Below are 18,390 nucleotides of genomic sequence, written 5' to 3'. Positions count from 1 at the left end.
ACCGTACGTGGGCTGTGAGCCAGACAGATGCTCAGCCAGCACTTTTCAGTCAAATGTCACGATGAATGTTTAAATCCCTCTGTATTCAAAAAAACGATTACATAATTTGTCCAGAAAGGCAATGCAACAACAGTGCAAATAACATTTACACAACGACAATGAGTTATTTTGTTGTCTGGGTGGAACACACAGCTAAAGGAGCATATGTGCCTTTTTGAAATGTGGGCCCTTTGCCACTCTTAAACTAAATCTACAGTTGATTTCGTCAACAAAAATGTATTTTGTACAAGCTCACAATGCAACGCATCACAACGCGACCCGTTTGTAGATCTGCTCATCGCCAACCAAACATAAAATGACTTATCATTTAGTTCTACTGGATCTCTTCTCCCTCCCTATAACATTTTAGTCTATACGTTTCATTTGTTGACAAATCTGTCAATGTATTTAGTCTCCGGTTTAGTCATCGTAGCTTAGTTTCTATTTTGATTTTATTTCGTTTTCGTCAGCGAAGAAAAAAGGATAGTCGATGACCGTTTTCCCTCATAGTATTTAGTCGACGAATAACACTGCAGTGATCACCTGATCGGAGTCCTTGACAGTGATCTTCAGGCCCCTCAGTATCTCCCCCTCTGGCGGGTGCTCGTACATGGTCAGCTCGAACACACTCTGCACTCTGCCGTTCTCCCCGTAGAAGGTGGGAGGATTATTGTTGAGGTCGACCACGCGGACCACCACCGTTGTCACGCCATAGTCCATGAGGTCGCCATCTGGGCCCACCTCAGAAGCCTGGACACAGGCACGCACACAGGCACGCACGCACGCACGCACGCACGCACGCACACACGCACGCACGCACACACACACACACACACACACACACAGGGTCATGATGATGACACAGATGGTTTTGACGAGTGGTGGGAAAAGTACTCAGATATTTAACTAAAGTAAAAGTATCAATACTGTAATGTATAAATTACTAACACAGTAAAAGTACAAAGGTACTGGCAACTATAATGCATAAAGATTTATTATAATCTATTAGGATTATAATACATTATGATCCTTGCAAAAAAAATAAAAAAAATAACGTTTGTTTAGGATCCAGCAATTATGAAGAATTATCATTAGCCTAGTTAATTATTATAAAATTCTTTATAATGTGTTATGTTATGATATTATTATTATTATTATTATTATTATTATTATTAAAAATCCTTATTAATACGTTTTTAGTGCTTAAAAGTATACTGTGCTATAAATAAGCAGATTACTTAGTAGTGAAGAATGTTTCCAATGCTTGTTTGTGCATAGTGAGTTAGCCTGGACAGCATTCCTTTTCGGGTTTATGATCCGGTCGGGATGTTGTAGTATTGTTTTGTAGTCATCGATCTTCCGGAACTTCATTTTCCCTCAAACCGATTTTTCGGTCGGGACCGGATGATATCGCTACGTCATGTTGTAGTATTGTTTTGTAGTCATCAATCTTCCGGAACTTATTCTTCCAGTTTGAGGGAAAAGGAAGTTCCGGATGATTCTTCCTGCCTGATGACTACAAAACAATACTACAACATGACGTAATGATATCATCCGCTCCAGACCAGGCTTTCCTCCGAGGTGGAAAGCCTGGTGACGCGAGGTTAGTGAATCCTACCCTGACTTGAATGTTGTAGATCTCTCTCTTCAGGTTGATGGGATGAGTCAACAGAGTGATGAGGCCAGTGCTTTGATTGATGCTGAAAACGCCGTCATGGCCTACAGCCAAGACAACAGAGCAATCAATAACATTCATCATGTTTCATTCTTGTGATATCATCAAACATATCAGACCACCTACATTTAAAATGGTGCATTTATATAGCACTTTTAACCAAGGCATCTTACATACTGTAGATTGTGCATTAATTTACGCGATCACACACAGATGGTAACTGGTAACGCTGCTTTACAGAGATTGTGCATTACATTCACCCATTTACACACATTCATACACCGATGGCAGAGGAAACCATGCAAGGCACCAACCTGCACATCGGGAGCAATTAGGGGTTCAGAGGCTTGCTCAAGGACACTTCGACACTAACTCTGGGGGAGCCTGGGATAGAACTGTGGAACTGGGAACCTTGTAGTTGTGACTAGAAGCAGGTATTCAACATATCCCCATGCACAGGGATTAAAAATAATGACAGGTAGAGCATATCAAACGCAGAGGGATTCCATCCCCAAAGCCAACCCTGACCCTCATACCAAACATCCATGAGAAAATAGATCAAATATTTATTATTATCAAATAAATAGTATTGTTAACGTTATTTGATACAAAACAGCAAACACAATATCCTGTAACTGTCAAAAAGACTTGATGCTGCAGTGAGAAAACTGAGTAGTGTGAACTGAAAACCTTGAAGGAAGAGAGGACATGCTTACCGCTGTCAAATGAATAACTGATTGGATTTGGACTCCCAGCATCTCCATCTTTGGCGAAAACCATGTATATTTCAGATCCCTGGAAAGAAATAATCAGTTGTAGTTAGAAGTTGTACCGGTATGTAAGTTACAGTTGTATAAAGTCACCAGTTTCTGGTGACTTTATACATTATCAGATACATGAATGGTGTCCTCATATTTTCATCACTTTACCCAAATACAGATCAAGGAGGTTTTTGACCATTAATGTGGACATAAGTCTTTTTTCCGTCGGACTTTGTCATACTATTCAATGATGAAAAAATATATATTTGGAGTTAGGTAGTTTGAACGAGGAGGTTTAGTCAGACGCACGTTTTTAATACTTTCCATTGGTTCATTCAATATTTGTAAAACCCACACACAGACATAAAGTGGTGTTCAATGGCAATGATTTATAATTTTTATAATAAAGACCATGCAGTCATCTAATTTGGAGTGTTGCAGGCTTTCTTTTTTTCTTTTAAGATATTTTTTTGCGGCTTACGCCTTTTATTGGTTTTTGAAGGGACAGACAGTAGGCTGACAGGAAACGGGAGAGAGATGGGGGAAGACATGCAGTAAAGGCCGTGTCGGGCTCGGGAGTCGAACCCGCGGCACACTGCGACTGGATTACCAGTCGGGTGCCCAGACGGTTACGCCACCGCCTGGGCCTGTTGCAGGCTTTCTGCTTTTGCAGTTTCTCTTTTCTCCCACTCTATATGTAATCGAATGCATGACAGGGTATTGTTGTTGTACTCACTGGCACCGAGACTTCGTAAACGTAGCCAAAGTACGGCGTCCCGATGAAAGAAGGGGGCGTGTCCTGTGCATCGATCACATTGATGGTCAAGGTAGCCGTGGACGACAGAATCTGTTCCTTGCCATTAAAACCACCACCGCCATCCTGTTGGAAACAATAGTGCATTTAGAACTTTGGAGCTTCTTGACCTGATGTTTATAGTTTCTAACCTTTATTTGTAGGGCTGTGAATCTTTGGGTGTCCCACGATTCGATTCGATTCCGATTCTTGGGGTCACGATTCGATTCAACTCGATTCTCAATCCAAAAATCGTTCATAACAGAATTGCGATTCTAATTCGAATTGATTTTTTTGACACCCCTATTTATTTGGTTAGTGTGGTTAAAACGCAGATGATTGATTGATTGAAATCTTTATTAACAGTTTGTCGAATAAGCACAGGAAAGCACAGTTCAATACAAGGTCTGCTAAGAGAATAAAAAAACAAAACAAGAAAGCACTACTAATGTTTCCATTGGGGTCCTTCATATTCAATTCATCAGAACATAATGACATACGAATATACAAATATATTAAAAAAACGGTTAGAAATCAAGAGAAAAAATATGAACAGTAAAGGGGGGACTCTGACTTTTATACTGGGCAATTTTTCATTGCAGCCGCCCACCCATAAGTGCTCTTTGAGAGCAGTTGTGTGACATGGAGTGATCTATAATTATGAAGGTGGGACTTTGTTTAGAAGAATTATTTGTGCCACATAAATGTGTGAAGAAATGCATTTCCTGTCCTGGTATGAGTATTGAAAGAAAATTAAACATAACATACTGGGTGATAACAAGGTAATAATATTGGTTAAATTCCTTAGATTGGTTAAAATATGGTTGAATATTTAACCCTGAAATGTCATGTAGGCCTACGGGGGGGGGGGGGGAAATGTCATAGGGGGAGCTGTTGGGAAAAGGAATGTTAGCAATAGTTCCAGGAAGTGAGGTACCATAAACAGCTATAAAAGTACAGGAAGTGAGGCAACCTGGGGTTCCATTTTAGGTATCAAAAAGAGTGTTTGATGGTGGTTTGTCAAAGAGACTCTTTTAAGGCCAATACTAAACCAGAATCAGGAATTGATAAACCACAGAGTAGTGGGTCTGGAAAACTTTGAGATCTGAAGAAGAAAAGTTTGGTCAAGGAACATTTCTGAGGGTTTAATTAGCTCTGAATCCATACAGAGCTTTTGGACTAAGGGGAACTAACCTGCTGTGGCCTCCTGACTTGAAGATTGGGAGGCTTGAGGACTTTTGAGTTTGAGGTAGGTTGTCGGTCTAATGACAGGTCTCTATATGACGTGATGTGATACAATCATACAACCATTACCTTGGCGATCACAGTGACAAAGTGTGTCTTGGATTTCTCGTAGTCCAGCATCTCCCCGGGTTTAATGCGAAGGACGCCGCTGTGTCTGTCCATGGCGAACACACCAGACTGCGAACTCTGGGAGAACAGAGGCCAAACAAAACAAGGCATTTCAAAAGCAGTGGTGGGAAAAGTACGCACATTTGTTTTACTTAAGTAAAAGTTCCAATACCGCAATGTAGAAATACTCTGTTACAAGTAAAAGTCTGGAATTGTACTTGAGTAAAAGTACAAAAGTAGTGGCAATGTACTTAAGGTACCAAAGGAAAAGTAGGCCTACTCACAATATTTGCCTCTGAGATGTAGTGGAGTAGAAGTAAAAGTATTGGTAATTGTAATCACGTAAAGTACAAATACCTCAAAGTAAATGTACTTAGTTACTTTCCACCACTGTTTAAAAGCTCAAAACACAGATGAACACAACAACAGGGGTCAGAGGGTAAAAAAAAAAGCCTGTCCTTGTCACTCACGTGAGCCATAATGAAAAGTGGTCAGATGGTCGTACATTTCGACAAAACATGCACTCAAGAGCCAGATGAATTATAGGCCACATCCTGTATACAGTATATATACTGTAAGTCCCATATAGGCCATAACCCTCTCTGTTGTTTGGAATGCAAAGAGCCCATATGTACAGTATGCCCAAGGACAGTGCGGGCAGGTGAAAGCCGTCGCAGGCCAGATGTGGCGTGCGTCACGGTCACTCCATCCCAGCTGTTATTTGGTCCTAATAGCCCAAAGTGCAAAACTACGGCTCCCTGTCACCCTCGCCAAAGCGGCATGCTAAGCCTCTCAATACATCAACACAAATGTAATTGTGAGTTTAATCCCCCGGGCGCCTCATGTCGATTATACATGCAAATGCCGCGCACACATGGGCTAAATTGATGCTTGTCTCATTATCATTACCTTTGTTGTTTTTATTTTTATTTTATTTTATGCCCAGATTAACCTTGCAACTGGTCAAGCTCACAACGCGTGAGCTTGGAGATCTGCTATTATTTGGCAAAACAATTTGCGTAGAGTGAAATTAGGGCTTACCAAATGCACTCTTTACAGGTCTTTTATCAAGACGGGTTTAAGTGGTACTGAGTTCGCAGCGCAACAAAAGCTAATTCATCATGTAATGACAAGGGACAATTTCACAATACAATTATTGTGAGCTTTTCTCTTCTTTCATTTTTAGCATGATAAGCGATAATATGGTAACAATAATTATGGTCCCGTCCCTAGTGGTGTAAAGTAACTAAGTACATTTAACTAAGTACACTATTGTAATTTTGAGGTATTTGTACTTTTTCTTGAGTCTTTCCAATTTCCAATACTTTTACTTCTACTCCACTACATCTCAGAGGCCAATATTGTACTTTTACTCCACTACGTTTAGTTGAAAACTTTAGTTACTAGTTACTTTGATTCATTTTACAAAACATACATTACCCACTTCAGCCCATACATTTCGCCCTTTTTGAAAATAGCAGATCTACAAGCTAACAATGTGCTGCGATGCGACACATTGTGAGCTTGTAGATCGGCTATTTTCAAAATATTTTTTATACATTTTGAAAACTTGAAACGGGACAATCTGCATAGTGAGTACTTTCTACTTTTGGTACTTTAAGTACATTTTGATGCCAACACTTTTGTACTTTCACTCAAGTGCATTTGGAATTCCGGACGAAACTTGTAACGGAGTTGTTCTACATTGCAGTATTGATACTTTTTTTCCCACCACTGCCCATCCCTATAGTCACAGTATACCTGGAGGAAGTACGTGACGGAGCCTCCAGAGCCGGTGTCTCTGTCGATGGCCTCTACCTTACAGATGCTGCTGCCAGGTTCCGCCGTCTGGAATGAGCAACGGAAGAAATCATCTGGGTGAGAACGGCAAACGCAAACACACTATAGTGTTGATATCGTAGACTAAAACTATGGCGAAAGATGTTCGCTGACTACTTTTTTTTCACTGACAAAAACTAAATAAGAACTAAGCTATGATGACTAAAACTAAGTCTATATTGACAATTTTGTCAGCAAATACAAACTAGACTAAAATATGTCATTAAAACTATGACGAAAGACGTTCGACTGTATACCTTTTTTCACTGACGAAAATGAAATAGTAAAATGTTACTGTATGGACTGACTTACTTCCAGGACGTCAACGATTCCAGGCAAGTTTTGGAACTCGGGTCTTTCATCGTTTGCGTCCATTACAAACACTGTGACTCTTTCCACAACCTGGAAAGAGGAATACAAACATGATGATAGGCCTACTCATAGGGCTGTCCCCCGACTAAGAGGAATACAAACATGATGATACTCATAGGGCTGTCCCCGACTAAGAGGAATACAAACATGATGATACTCATAGGGCTGTCCCCGACTAAGAGGAATACAAACATGATGATACTCATAGGGCTGTCCCCGACTAAGAGGAATACAAACATGATGATACTCATAGGGCTGTCCCCGACTAAGAGGAATACAAACATGATGATACTCATAGGGCTGTCCCCCGACTAAGAGGAATACAAACATGATGATACTCATAGGGCTGTCCCCGACTAAGAGGAATACAAACATGATGATACTCATAGGGCTGTCCCCGACTAAGAGGAATACAAACATGATGATACTCATAGGGCTGTCCCCGACTAAGAGGAATACAAACATGATGATACTCATAGGGCTGTCCCCGACTAAGAGGAATACAAACATGATGATACTCATAGGGCTGTCCCCCGACTAAGAGGAATACAAACATGATGATACTCATAGGGCTGTCCCCCGACTAAGAGGAATACAAACATGATGATACTCATAGGGCTGTCCCCGACTAAGAGGAATACAAACATGATGATACTCATAGGGCTGTCCCCCGACTAAGGATATTGGCCAAATGTTGTCTATAAGTCGACTGGTATAGTGGGCTAACATAAAAAATGTTATGCAATAGAGAATCTCTATTTGGGCTGTGTCTGATTTAACATATATATATCCTATGTATTTATTTTTTCAAAAGTTGAATGGTTCTGTAGGCCTATATAATCCCATGCTGTACCTTGCTTTTCCCATCTGTGATGCTGACAAGAACTTCAATAGAATCCTCTTTCTGAAGTGAGACAAAAGAGAAACATATTTGATTCGATTCTGCAGGACCAAATAGAGCATCTCTTGTTCATTATTTGTTTATTTTCTATTGAATCGCTTTGCTGACAATGCAATAAGAACATCAGTACCACACTTTTAAATAAACAATATATTATGAAACTACAAATTCCAAATAGACCTAAATTAAAAAATATTTTCCAATTGTCTAAGCTCAAATGAAAACATAACATAATTTGGTTCCATTTGTGCAGAGTTACAGACCAGTAAGGGTCCCTTTGGTTCCTAACTATCAATAACTTAGATCCCTGCAGGGGTCCCTGGACCCCACTTTGAGAACCACCAATTTAGGAGCCAGCACATCCAGTATACAGGATTGGTGATGATCTCCCACATATCTTAGATCAGTGGTTCTGGTTCCCAAACCTTTTAGCTGAAGACCCAAAAGAGAAATTAGATGTTTGCCCGGGAACCAAACTAGTGAAAATAGCAGATCTACAGCTCATAACGCGTTGCTTCGCACCGTAGCTTGTAGATTGGCTATTGGCTACTTCTTAAACATTCGTTTTGTAATTTATGGAATTTCTTTAGAATTTTCTTTGATTTCTTAATGAAATCACAAAAAAACATAATTTTTGAAAATGTTTTTGAAATAAAAATAATTCAAAACAAAATGTAGGAAATAAAATATTAAAGGGACCAATACGTTTGTGCCCGTGACCCACAAATGGGTCTCGAGTCTCGACCCATTGTTTGGGAAACGGTCTCTTAAACTTGGATCATCATCTTGGGACGATCAGTGTGTTGTCTCTTCTGTTGCCTACAGTAGGTGATAATTAGAAATTAGTGGTAATAATTACCTCTCTATCCAGCTTGTCCACCAAGGTAATGTTTCCAGATTCAGGGTCAACTCTGAAGTATTCTTTGGAACCTGGTTCAAAGGCCACACCGTACCTCACCTCCTCTCCTTCAGGGTCTGTTCCATTGAGAGTATAGATGTGTGTGCCTAATGGAGGAAAATAGCGTTATTATTATTATCATCATTCATGTTATTCAAACCATGCAGAAATGTACCACTTGAACCACGTGTGGAAATGCACTTTAATATTTAATAATAATACATTTTACGTATGAACTTCAAGGGTCCGTGTTCTTTTTTCCACACGCTATAACTCAAGTTTCAGATAAGGTTCTCAGAAGTCAGAATCCAAATTGTGGCTACTAACCACGAGTCCTGGCTGGGAACCCAGAACGGCATGAGAACGTATACTTTAAAAGTTTTTCTAAAATGGCTCCTAGATCTATTACAAGCTCACAACACATACGGTACCGTTGTATAGATCCGTCGGCTATTTTCACTTCATGAGTTTTCTTTTCATTACGTACCTTCCCCTTCAGGGGTTGTTCTGGTAATAATGTAAACTCAAACAAAACAAGGCCCATTATTTATTTGGCATTTGAGCCACGGATCACAATTTGATGACATTTAGCCTCTCAGACTCAAAATTAAAGAATATTTTGTTATTGTTGGATAAGATTTTGTCCACAATTCCATGCTCTATTGATGTTGATATATACCATTAGTAGAGACAACACTCACAACAGGCAAACGTTGATCAAAATAACAATTCTTCTACATGCTCTAATTGTGTGGATTCTTGTAAATGAAGTAATGCAGAAGTTTAACAATAATTTAACTCTTACACTCTCAAGAGTTAGGGTCCATGCAGTTAGCTACCAACTTTCCATCATTTACCATGAGGACCACCTGGACCACTGGTGGTTGAAAACAGCTGTTCTAGAAGGTTTCAGGTGGAAAAATATCCACAACGTAAACAGATGGTGGCATTTTAACCCTGTCTGACGGACAGCTGCACCTCACCTGCACTGACCTCACACCACATTGTCAGTTGTGACCTCCAGACCAACATGCTAATGTGCGTCTGGGAGCGCGCCATACCACCTGCCAGTCTAGACAATAAGGGCATCCTGTGGTGTGTGTGCTCAATAACAAAATACAAACATAATAAGTAAAAAGGGGAAGGCCTTTAATAAGTCAATTAACTATATTGTTAAAGCCCCCCAAAAAGAGCTGGCTGAATACCAGCTGGACTTATTACAACCACCAATTAGTTGAGTTGTAGGGTTCAAATGTGCAATGTACTGTTTTTTTTTGCTATGTTCTGTTGTCTTGTAAGTTGGAAATTGTATGAAAGTGTGTATTGATATTTGCACTCAAAGGCCCTCAATGGGAATAAACTCTAGACAATTATTCTGTTGATACAGGTATTGATACAAATATAATATCAATAGAAACGTCAGTCAATCAATAAGGTTGTTGATTGGTTGGTTCTCACCGACAGGCGTGTCCTCAGACAGGCTGAACAGCGCCAGGTTCCCGTGGTGGCTGTAGGGTCCATTGTCAAAGAAATAGGGGGCAAAGTCTGCCTGTACTGTGGACAGACGCAACTAAGCTAAATTAGTATCAGTGGTGTAAAAAGTACAGAAAAGTTTTACTTAAGTAAATACTGCAATGTAGATGTATGTGTACTCTGTTACAAGTAGAAGTCCCGTATTCAAAATGTACTCGACTACAAGTAAGAAAGTATTGGCATAAAAATTTACTTAAAGTAGCCTACTAAAAGTAAAAGTACTCTTATTGTAGAATGACCCATTTCACAAGTTCGAAATGTGTAAAAAGTATTTTGAAAATTGTCAAGCTCAGAGCTTGTAGATCTGAAATATTCAAATGGCCGAAATGTATATAGGGCTGACATGGTTAATGTATGTTTTCTATGTATACGAAGTTACTTTACACCACTGATTAGTATTACATCTTAATGCCCATGCATCACCACAACATGACATTATCAGATATGAAATTGCACATTCCAATTGCATTTGAACCTTTCACAATGGCTATACACAAAGCTGGCTATTGCACTTATAACACCCGTGCTTCCCAGATCAGGATTACAAGTTGGGTTACGTCACAGTCCAAAAATATCTACTCTATACATAGGTCAGAGATCTATTCAATGCTAGAAATCGGGATGGCATTTCCTCTTTGAAATAATACATCATTATAATCGTCATTATACCATTGTATACTGTATGCCATTGCTATGACATAATTAGCCTACATAAAATGCTGAAGGCCCATTAAATTAATATATGAAATTAAATCCAGTGGGAATTTCAAGCAAGGCACTCACATGTGACTGTGGGATATGGGAAGCATCAATGCAGAGCGGATGACATGCATGACGAAAGGAAGCAAGGAAAGACAAAAACAAAAAGTCATAAAACAAACATGTTATACAATCGTAGTAATGCTCTTTGATATTTAATTGCACGGCACTCTCTCAGTCCCATCACAGCAACGATAGCCATTATAAGAATTTTAAGAGGTGATGACCACTTACCAAAGCAGACGTGCACTAGAATGAAAAGCAATGCATAATGTAATTTCTTGACATTCTTCATCCTAAAGAACGTTGGTCATGGAATGAATGAATGAATGAATGGCACCATGAAGACTCTAGGGCTCCACCGCGGAGTGGAGGCTCGTCACTGCTCATGAGGTTCACCTTCTGGTGGAGAGAAAACAAGGAACGGCTGCTTGAGGCAGATGCTTAGACAAGCTAATCCAATATGACACCTCTTAGCTGTGGAAGGAGACTCACTTATCAGTCCAACTGCATGGGAGCTCCTTCCGCCAATCCACAGGAGCTGGCTGTATAGTGTGGTGCACTGATTAATCAAATTAATCTATTATTATAGAAATAATTGGATAAGATGATAATAATCGATTGATAACTCATCACTTTTTTTTTGGTGTATTTTATTATAGTCGAAAACACATGGCGATGCATTGTGAGCTTTTTAGCACCACATAATTGTGCGACAAAGTCTTAAATACCACTTGACTAAACTACAGTTGATGGCAACTTAATATTGTAATGTCATGACATGAGAGGTATCAGATGCAGATTTACCAGAGGGGGGGGGGGGGGGGGTGTGTGTGTGTGTGTGTGTGTGTGTGTGTGTGTGTGTGTGTGTGTGTGTGTGTGTGTGTGTGTGTGTGTGTGTGTGTGTGTGTGTGTGTGTGTGTGTGTGTGTGTGCACGTGTGCACGTGCACACTATACAGTCAGTGGCTGTCATCTGAACAAAAAACTGAACTCACGCATACAGTATTATGAAAAAGAAAAGTTAATCTGCTCAAGACAACGGTTTGAAGCTCTACAATGTCGCGTGCAAGAGGGTTTACACACATAAATGAACCTTTGCAGCGCGTTTTTTTTCATATTCAAAACAAAATCTAATTCATAATCCCAGTGGTATTAATCAAACGTATATATGACTGACCTCCATGAGCCAGTAAAGATTCAAGAGCTGCCCGCAGCAAAGAATAAAAAGTATAATATTTGTAGACTGTTTTTATATTTATTTAGCAATTAGACGCCCTACTCAGAGCCACGAGGGCTAAAGTGGTGGAAAGGTACTCGAATGTTGTACTTATATAAAGCCTACCATGCACCTGGAACCCCCCCCCCCCAAGGACCACTGGTGGTCCCCGGACCACTGGTTGAAAACCACTGCCCTAGTCCAATGGTTCTCAAAGTGGGGTCATTGGGCAGGTTCCAGCTAGGGGGGGCCCCAGCAAAATGTGTTAATAGCATCAGTTTAAACACTATACTTTATGGAGCTCATAGCTGAATTTCAGGAGCAGGACCACACCTCCAACGCAGCTACCTCCACCTCCTATCAAGCCACCTCCAATCGGGGTCACCTCCACCTGTATATGAAAGCCCATCCAACCCATGCACGGTTCTCCCTCTGTCCTCACTTTCGATATCCCCCCACCCTAATTCTCATCCTACTCCCTCTCTAACCTCTCCTTTTTACAAGTCCCTAAGGGGGATTAGTCGTGCCTGGGAGCTACGGCGGATCCCCGAAGCCTCCCCACCTCAGCTTAAATGACACAATGACCAGCTGGATGGCCAGATGACCCGTCGTGGCTCATCTTCGTTCTGTTCGTTATTCGTTTCCTTCATCGTTTCATGCATTCTTCTTTTCATTAATAATACAATATGTTAAACGTCCTCATTTGGTGGTGTTGTCCTTGATAGTGAAACACCTATATAAATTACATATAGGCTATTTGAAGATGGCCGATCTATAAAGCTCACAATAATGTGTTGAGATGGGACTCGTTGTTCAGCTTGTAAATCAGCTATAGTTTCAAAACATCCCGGAGCGCCCATGGGGGTCGATCCAGCCATTTGGAATATAGGCCTGAAACAGATCGGGGTCTGCGGGGACCAAATGTACTGTAAATTAATTTGGGGATCCTTGACATTAAAAATGGTTTGAGAACCACTGCTCTAGAGATGATCAGAGTGTGTGTGTGTGTGTGTGTGTGTGTGTGTGTGTGTGTGTGTGTGTGTGTGTGTGTGTGTGTGTGTGTGTGTGTGTGTGTGTGTGTGTGTGTGTGTGTGTGTGTGTGTGTGTGTGTGTGAGTGAGGGTCAAGGCAGTGGTGGTTTCACGTTTAATTCTTGTGCCGCTGGCAGATGGCCTCCAGATTAACCCACTGTGCTCTAATCCCTGCTCATCTTGTAATGCACAGGGCCTGTTTGTGCATGAGGAGACACACGCACACACACCTTGGTGCACGGTGTTGTTGTTTTTGACAGCAACATTTTTATTTAGTTTTAGTCATAATATTTAGTCATCTGAAAACTTTCAGTTTTGGTCACCACTGCCTTGACCCTCACTCACACACATTTGTATTATTATTATTATTATTATTATCATTATTACTACGGTTTTTTGTTCTATTATTACTAGCACTATATATATATATTACCTATTTTTCTCTGTACAATGTGTTTTCCCACCATCCCCATACTTTCCCCCTCATGCCGTCCTAGTCACTACTTCCCCCGTCTCAGAAATCCCTCAAATCTCATCTATCCAGCTCGTTCACCCAGTCACCACATGGTGGTGGAGGGAGGCCTCTGGAACTGCCATGCAGCTACCAAAAAGAAAATGCCTGAATTCATCTCAGGCCACGCCTCCCTCAAGTCTCTGCATTTCCTTGCTCTGACTGAAACCTGGATTACCCCAGACAACACTTCAACCCCGGCCGCCCTCTCTGTTTCCCACAAGTTTACCCACACCCCTCGCCCAACAGGTGCAGGGGGTGGCACAGGACTACTAATGTCCCCCAAATGGAACTTCCGTGTCTTAAATCTCTCTCACCTTTCTCTGTCCACATTTGAATTCCATGCTATCTCAATATCACAACCAGTCCCCCTCACCCTCATTGTGCTCTATCGCCCCCCAGGAACTCTTGGGAACTTCCTGGAAGAACTAGATTCCCTGATTAGTTCATTTCCAGAAGATGGCACCCCCCTGATCCTACTGGGCGATTTCAACCTACCTACAGCAGAGAAGTATCTTCCCGTTACATCCCTTCTGGCCTCATTTGACCTCTCACTATCTCCCTCCCCTCCCACTCACAAGGCTGGTAATGTTTTGGACCTTGTGTTCTCCAGAGCCTGCTCTCCCTCTACACTCTCTGTTACTCCGTTAATTAGGTCTGACCACCACTTCATAGCCTTCTCCCTCTCTCTCTCCACCCTCCCGCCTAAACCCACTAACCCTCCTAACGTCACCACCCGACGCAATCTCAAATCCCTAAACCTCTCCTCCCTCTCATCCTCTATTCTCTCCTCTCTACCCTCCCTGGAGTCCTTCCTCTCTCTCTCACCTGACTCTGCAACCTCATCCTTCCTCTCCTCTATCTCATCTGCATTCGACCAACACTGCCCGCTCTCATCCAGGCCAGCTCGCTCATGTCCACCGGCTCCCTGGTTATCTGAAACTCTCAGATCTGAACGAACACCTCTAAGAGCAGCCGAAAGGAAGTGGCGCAAGACAAAGCTACCTGATGACCTATCCCACTTTCACTCACTCCTCTCTGCCTTCTCCCTCTCACTAACCACTGCTAAAACCTCTTTCTACCACACCAAAATCCAATCCTGTACTTCTAACCCAAGGAAGCTCTTCTCCACTTTCTCCTCCCTCCTTAAGCCCCCTCCCCCCACCCAACCTTCATCCCTCACTGCTGATGTTTTTGTCAACTACTTCGAGAAGAAGGTTGACGATATCAGCAGCTCCTTCCCCCCTCTCCCCCATAAAGTGGCATCTGACTCAACCAACACTAACCCCAACACACCATGCATGTCCTCCTTCTCTCCTCTTTCCCCAGACGAGGTCCTACAACTAGTGACTTCCACTAGACCTACCACCTGTCCTCTCGACCCTGTCCCGTCTCCAATCTTCCAGACCATCGCACCTGATCTGCTCCCCTTCATCACCTCCATCATCAACACCTCAGTAACCTCAGGCTGCGTCCCATCTGCCCTCAAGTCAGCCAGAGTAACACCACTCCTCAAGAAACCAACCCTTGACCCCTCAGATGTCAAGAACTACAGACCGGTATCACTCCTTTCATTTCTATCAAAAAGCATTGAACGTGTTGTCTCCAACCAGCTCTCTCTCCATCTCTCACATAACAACCTGCTGGATCCCAACCAGTCCGGATTCAAAAAGGCCCACTCCACAGAAACTGCCCTGCTGGCAGTCACAGAAGCACTACATGCTGCCCAGGCTGCTTCCCACTCCGCAGTCCTGATTCTCCTAGACCTATCAGCAGCATTTGACACAGTGAACCACCAGCTGCTCCTAGACACCCTAGCGGATCTAGGCATCGGCGGGACGGCACTAAAGTGGTTCTCCTCTTACCTCACCGACCGGACCTACCAGGTCTCCTGGAAAGGTCTGTTATCATCCCCCCGAACCCTCCAAACTGGGGTCCCACAGGGATCTGTACTTGGTCCCCTCCTTTTCTCACTGTACACTAAATCCCTTGGCACTATCATCTCTGCTCACAATATATCCTATCACTGTTATGCCGATGACACACAACTGTTTCTATCCTTCCCCCCCTCTGCCACCCAGGTGGAAGAGCGCATCACTGCTTGCCTGGCTGACATCTCACAGTGGATGTCCTCCAACCACCTCAAGCTGAACCCAGACAAGACTGAGCTTCTCTTCTTCCCAGCTAAGTCCTGCCCGATGCGGGAGCTAACTATTTCCGTAGACAACGCCCTGGTAACGTCTGTCCCAACAGCCAGGAACCTTGGTGTTGTCCTGGACAGTCAGCTCTCGTTCAAAACTCACATCACAGCTGTCACTCGATCCTGTAGGTTCACACTCTATAACATACGACGAATTAGACCGTTCCTCACCCAGGAATCATCCTAGCTCCTAATCCAGACAACAGTCCTGTCAAAACTTGACTATTGTAACTCTCTCCTTACTGGCCTACCGGCATGTGCACTGAAGCCTCTCCAACTGATCCAAAATGCCGCAGCTCGCTTGGTCTTCAACCAGCCAAAATTCTCACATGTCTCCCCCCTGCTCCGCTCCCTGCACTGGCTCCCGGTCGCTGCCCGCACAGAATACAAAACTCTGATGTTGGCATTTAAAGCAACCAAAGGTATGGCTCCCCCATATCTTGCCAGCATGATTGAACCCTACAAACCCTCCCGCGCACTCAGATCAGCCAACGCAGGGAAGCTGGAAGTACCCTCACTAAAAACGCCGGGACAACGCTCCACACGTCCCAAACTCTTCTCCCTTCTGGCCCCAAAACTGTGGAATGCACTTCCCGTTGCAATCAGAACTGCAGCATCACTCCCGATCTTCCGCCGTAGTCTGAAAACCCACCTTTTCAGACTCCATCATGGCCCATAGCACTTACCCTACCCCCCTTAGACAGCACTTCTTAGACTTATATAGCATTTGAAACAGACTTATAGCATGTCATGTAGACAGCACAATAAGTGCATTGTATGTAGTCATAGCACTTCATAGTATATAGTGTATAGTAGTCATAGCACTTCATAGCATATATGTACAGCATAGTATAGCATATATGTGTAGTTTATATGTATAGTGTCATTATATAGATATGTTCTAGTTATAGTTTATATGTATAGTGTCATTATATAGATATGTTCTAGTCACGTTCTTAGCTTACGCATGTTTCGCGATAAATGCTTTTTTACATATGTGATGTATTCCCATGCTTTTTGTTCTTGCTTATTGTAAGTCGCTCTGGATTAAGAGCGTCTGCTAAATGCCTAAATTGTAAATTGTAAAATTGGTCTAGTATTAAATCTACAGTTGATTGTGTCGTCAAATATTTTAGTTTTTTTGCGCACGCGGTTGCATGCTGAAACTAGCCGATCTATTCAAGCTCTACAAGTTGTGAGCTTTTAGATCGGCTATTTTCAGAGCGCAACACCGGAGCCCAACCAAACAAAAAATGATTTGTCTTTTAGTTCTATATCTCTTCTCCACTAGTCCCTCCCTTAGCCTGATTATCAGACTGTAGCGTTCAGACTGGGCGGGGTCTTTGGGCTGGATCCAGGCTATCCCTCCCTATAACATTTTAGTCTAGTTTTTATCTGTTGATGGGATTGTCAATATATTTTTTTATTTAGTTTTCGTCTGTGAAAAAAGGTAGTCGAATAACTTTTGTCGTTTTAGTCGACGAAATCAACACTGGCATGTACAATGGTGCGCGGTCACATGCACATCCACAGGTAGCCTACTGTCTGCCACGTGCATGCCCATGGTGCACGGCCACAGATATCTATCTGGATATGTGAAAAAGCAATGTTACGGTTTATATGAAAACAGCGAAAACATTCAGAGAATGTTTAAAATGAAAACTTAAAAGCTTAGCCACATTGCAACACTATACCGTGCCTATTCTGACTGTGGTAAACATTTGGTGAAAATAGTCGATCTACAAGCTCACAACAATGCAGCGCATTGTGAGCTCCTAAATTCAATTTTGGCGGGCTTCGCCAGGGGTTGAGCTTGGATTTTATTTGTACCTGGTCCACCCCTAAAGCAGAAAGATCCACACACCAAATGATAGCTCCCATTAAAGGGATCTTTCATTTGCATTTCCTGCATATTTGGTGTGTTCGATTTTATGTGTTTCTTTGTCACTTAGGATCCAGCACCCACTTGGTTTGGGAATGTGTGCCTGCCTTATTTTTATCATTTCACCACCCCCAAAGTAGGTCACTCTTTTTAATCTCACCATTTACAGTACAAGTTGTATAAAAATAGTATTTTCATTTCATGAGCCCCCCCCCGCGCCCTCTGCTACTCAGGTGGAAGAGCGCATCACTGCATCACTGCATCACTGTGAGATGTCAGCCAGGCGGCTGACATCTCACAGTGGATGTCTTCTAACCACCTCAAGCTGAACCCAGACAAGACTGAGCTTCTCTTCTTCCCAGCTAAGTCCTGCTCCATGCAGGAGCTAACTATTTCCATATAGACAACGCCTTGGTGACTTCGGTTCCAACAACAGCCACGAACCATTGGTCACGAACCACCTGGACAGTCAGCTCTCGTTCAAACACACACATTACAGCGGTCACTCCATCCTGTAGGTTCACACTATAACATTCGAAGGATTATTAGACCCTTTCTTGCACCCAGGAGTCAGCCCAGCTCCTTATCAAGTCATCAGTCAAAACAAACGTGGTTATTGTAACTCTT

At 42.3% G+C, this 18,390-nt stretch overlaps 1 protein-coding gene across 1 annotated transcript in view; it reads right to left on the bottom strand.

The window, feature by feature from the left end:
* The window catches only part of cdhr1a (cadherin-related family member 1a), a gene marked incomplete at both ends in the record, with an annotated part of 275,718 nt that overhangs the window by 13,548 nt on the left and 243,780 nt on the right, over positions 1-18,390 (bottom strand). Inside the window, 10 exons of the mRNA XM_079511863.1 lie at positions 583-789; positions 1,658-1,758; positions 2,431-2,509; positions 3,212-3,355; positions 4,583-4,699; positions 6,383-6,469; positions 6,773-6,862; positions 7,686-7,736; positions 8,593-8,738; positions 10,090-10,180. Of these exons, the coding sequence (XP_079367989.1) occupies positions 583-789; positions 1,658-1,758; positions 2,431-2,509; positions 3,212-3,355; positions 4,583-4,699; positions 6,383-6,469; positions 6,773-6,862; positions 7,686-7,736; positions 8,593-8,738; positions 10,090-10,180 (1,113 nt within the window). The remainder of the gene's footprint in view (positions 1-582; positions 790-1,657; positions 1,759-2,430; positions 2,510-3,211; positions 3,356-4,582; positions 4,700-6,382; positions 6,470-6,772; positions 6,863-7,685; positions 7,737-8,592; positions 8,739-10,089; positions 10,181-18,390) is intronic.

The sequence above is a fragment of the Electrona antarctica genome (assembly GCF_951216825.1).
Source record: "Electrona antarctica genome assembly, chromosome: 10".
Taxonomy (NCBI): Eukaryota; Metazoa; Chordata; class Actinopteri; order Myctophiformes; family Myctophidae; genus Electrona; species Electrona antarctica.
Note: the sequence above shows the minus strand (reverse complement) of the source record. Positions and strands in the feature narration are given on the sequence as shown.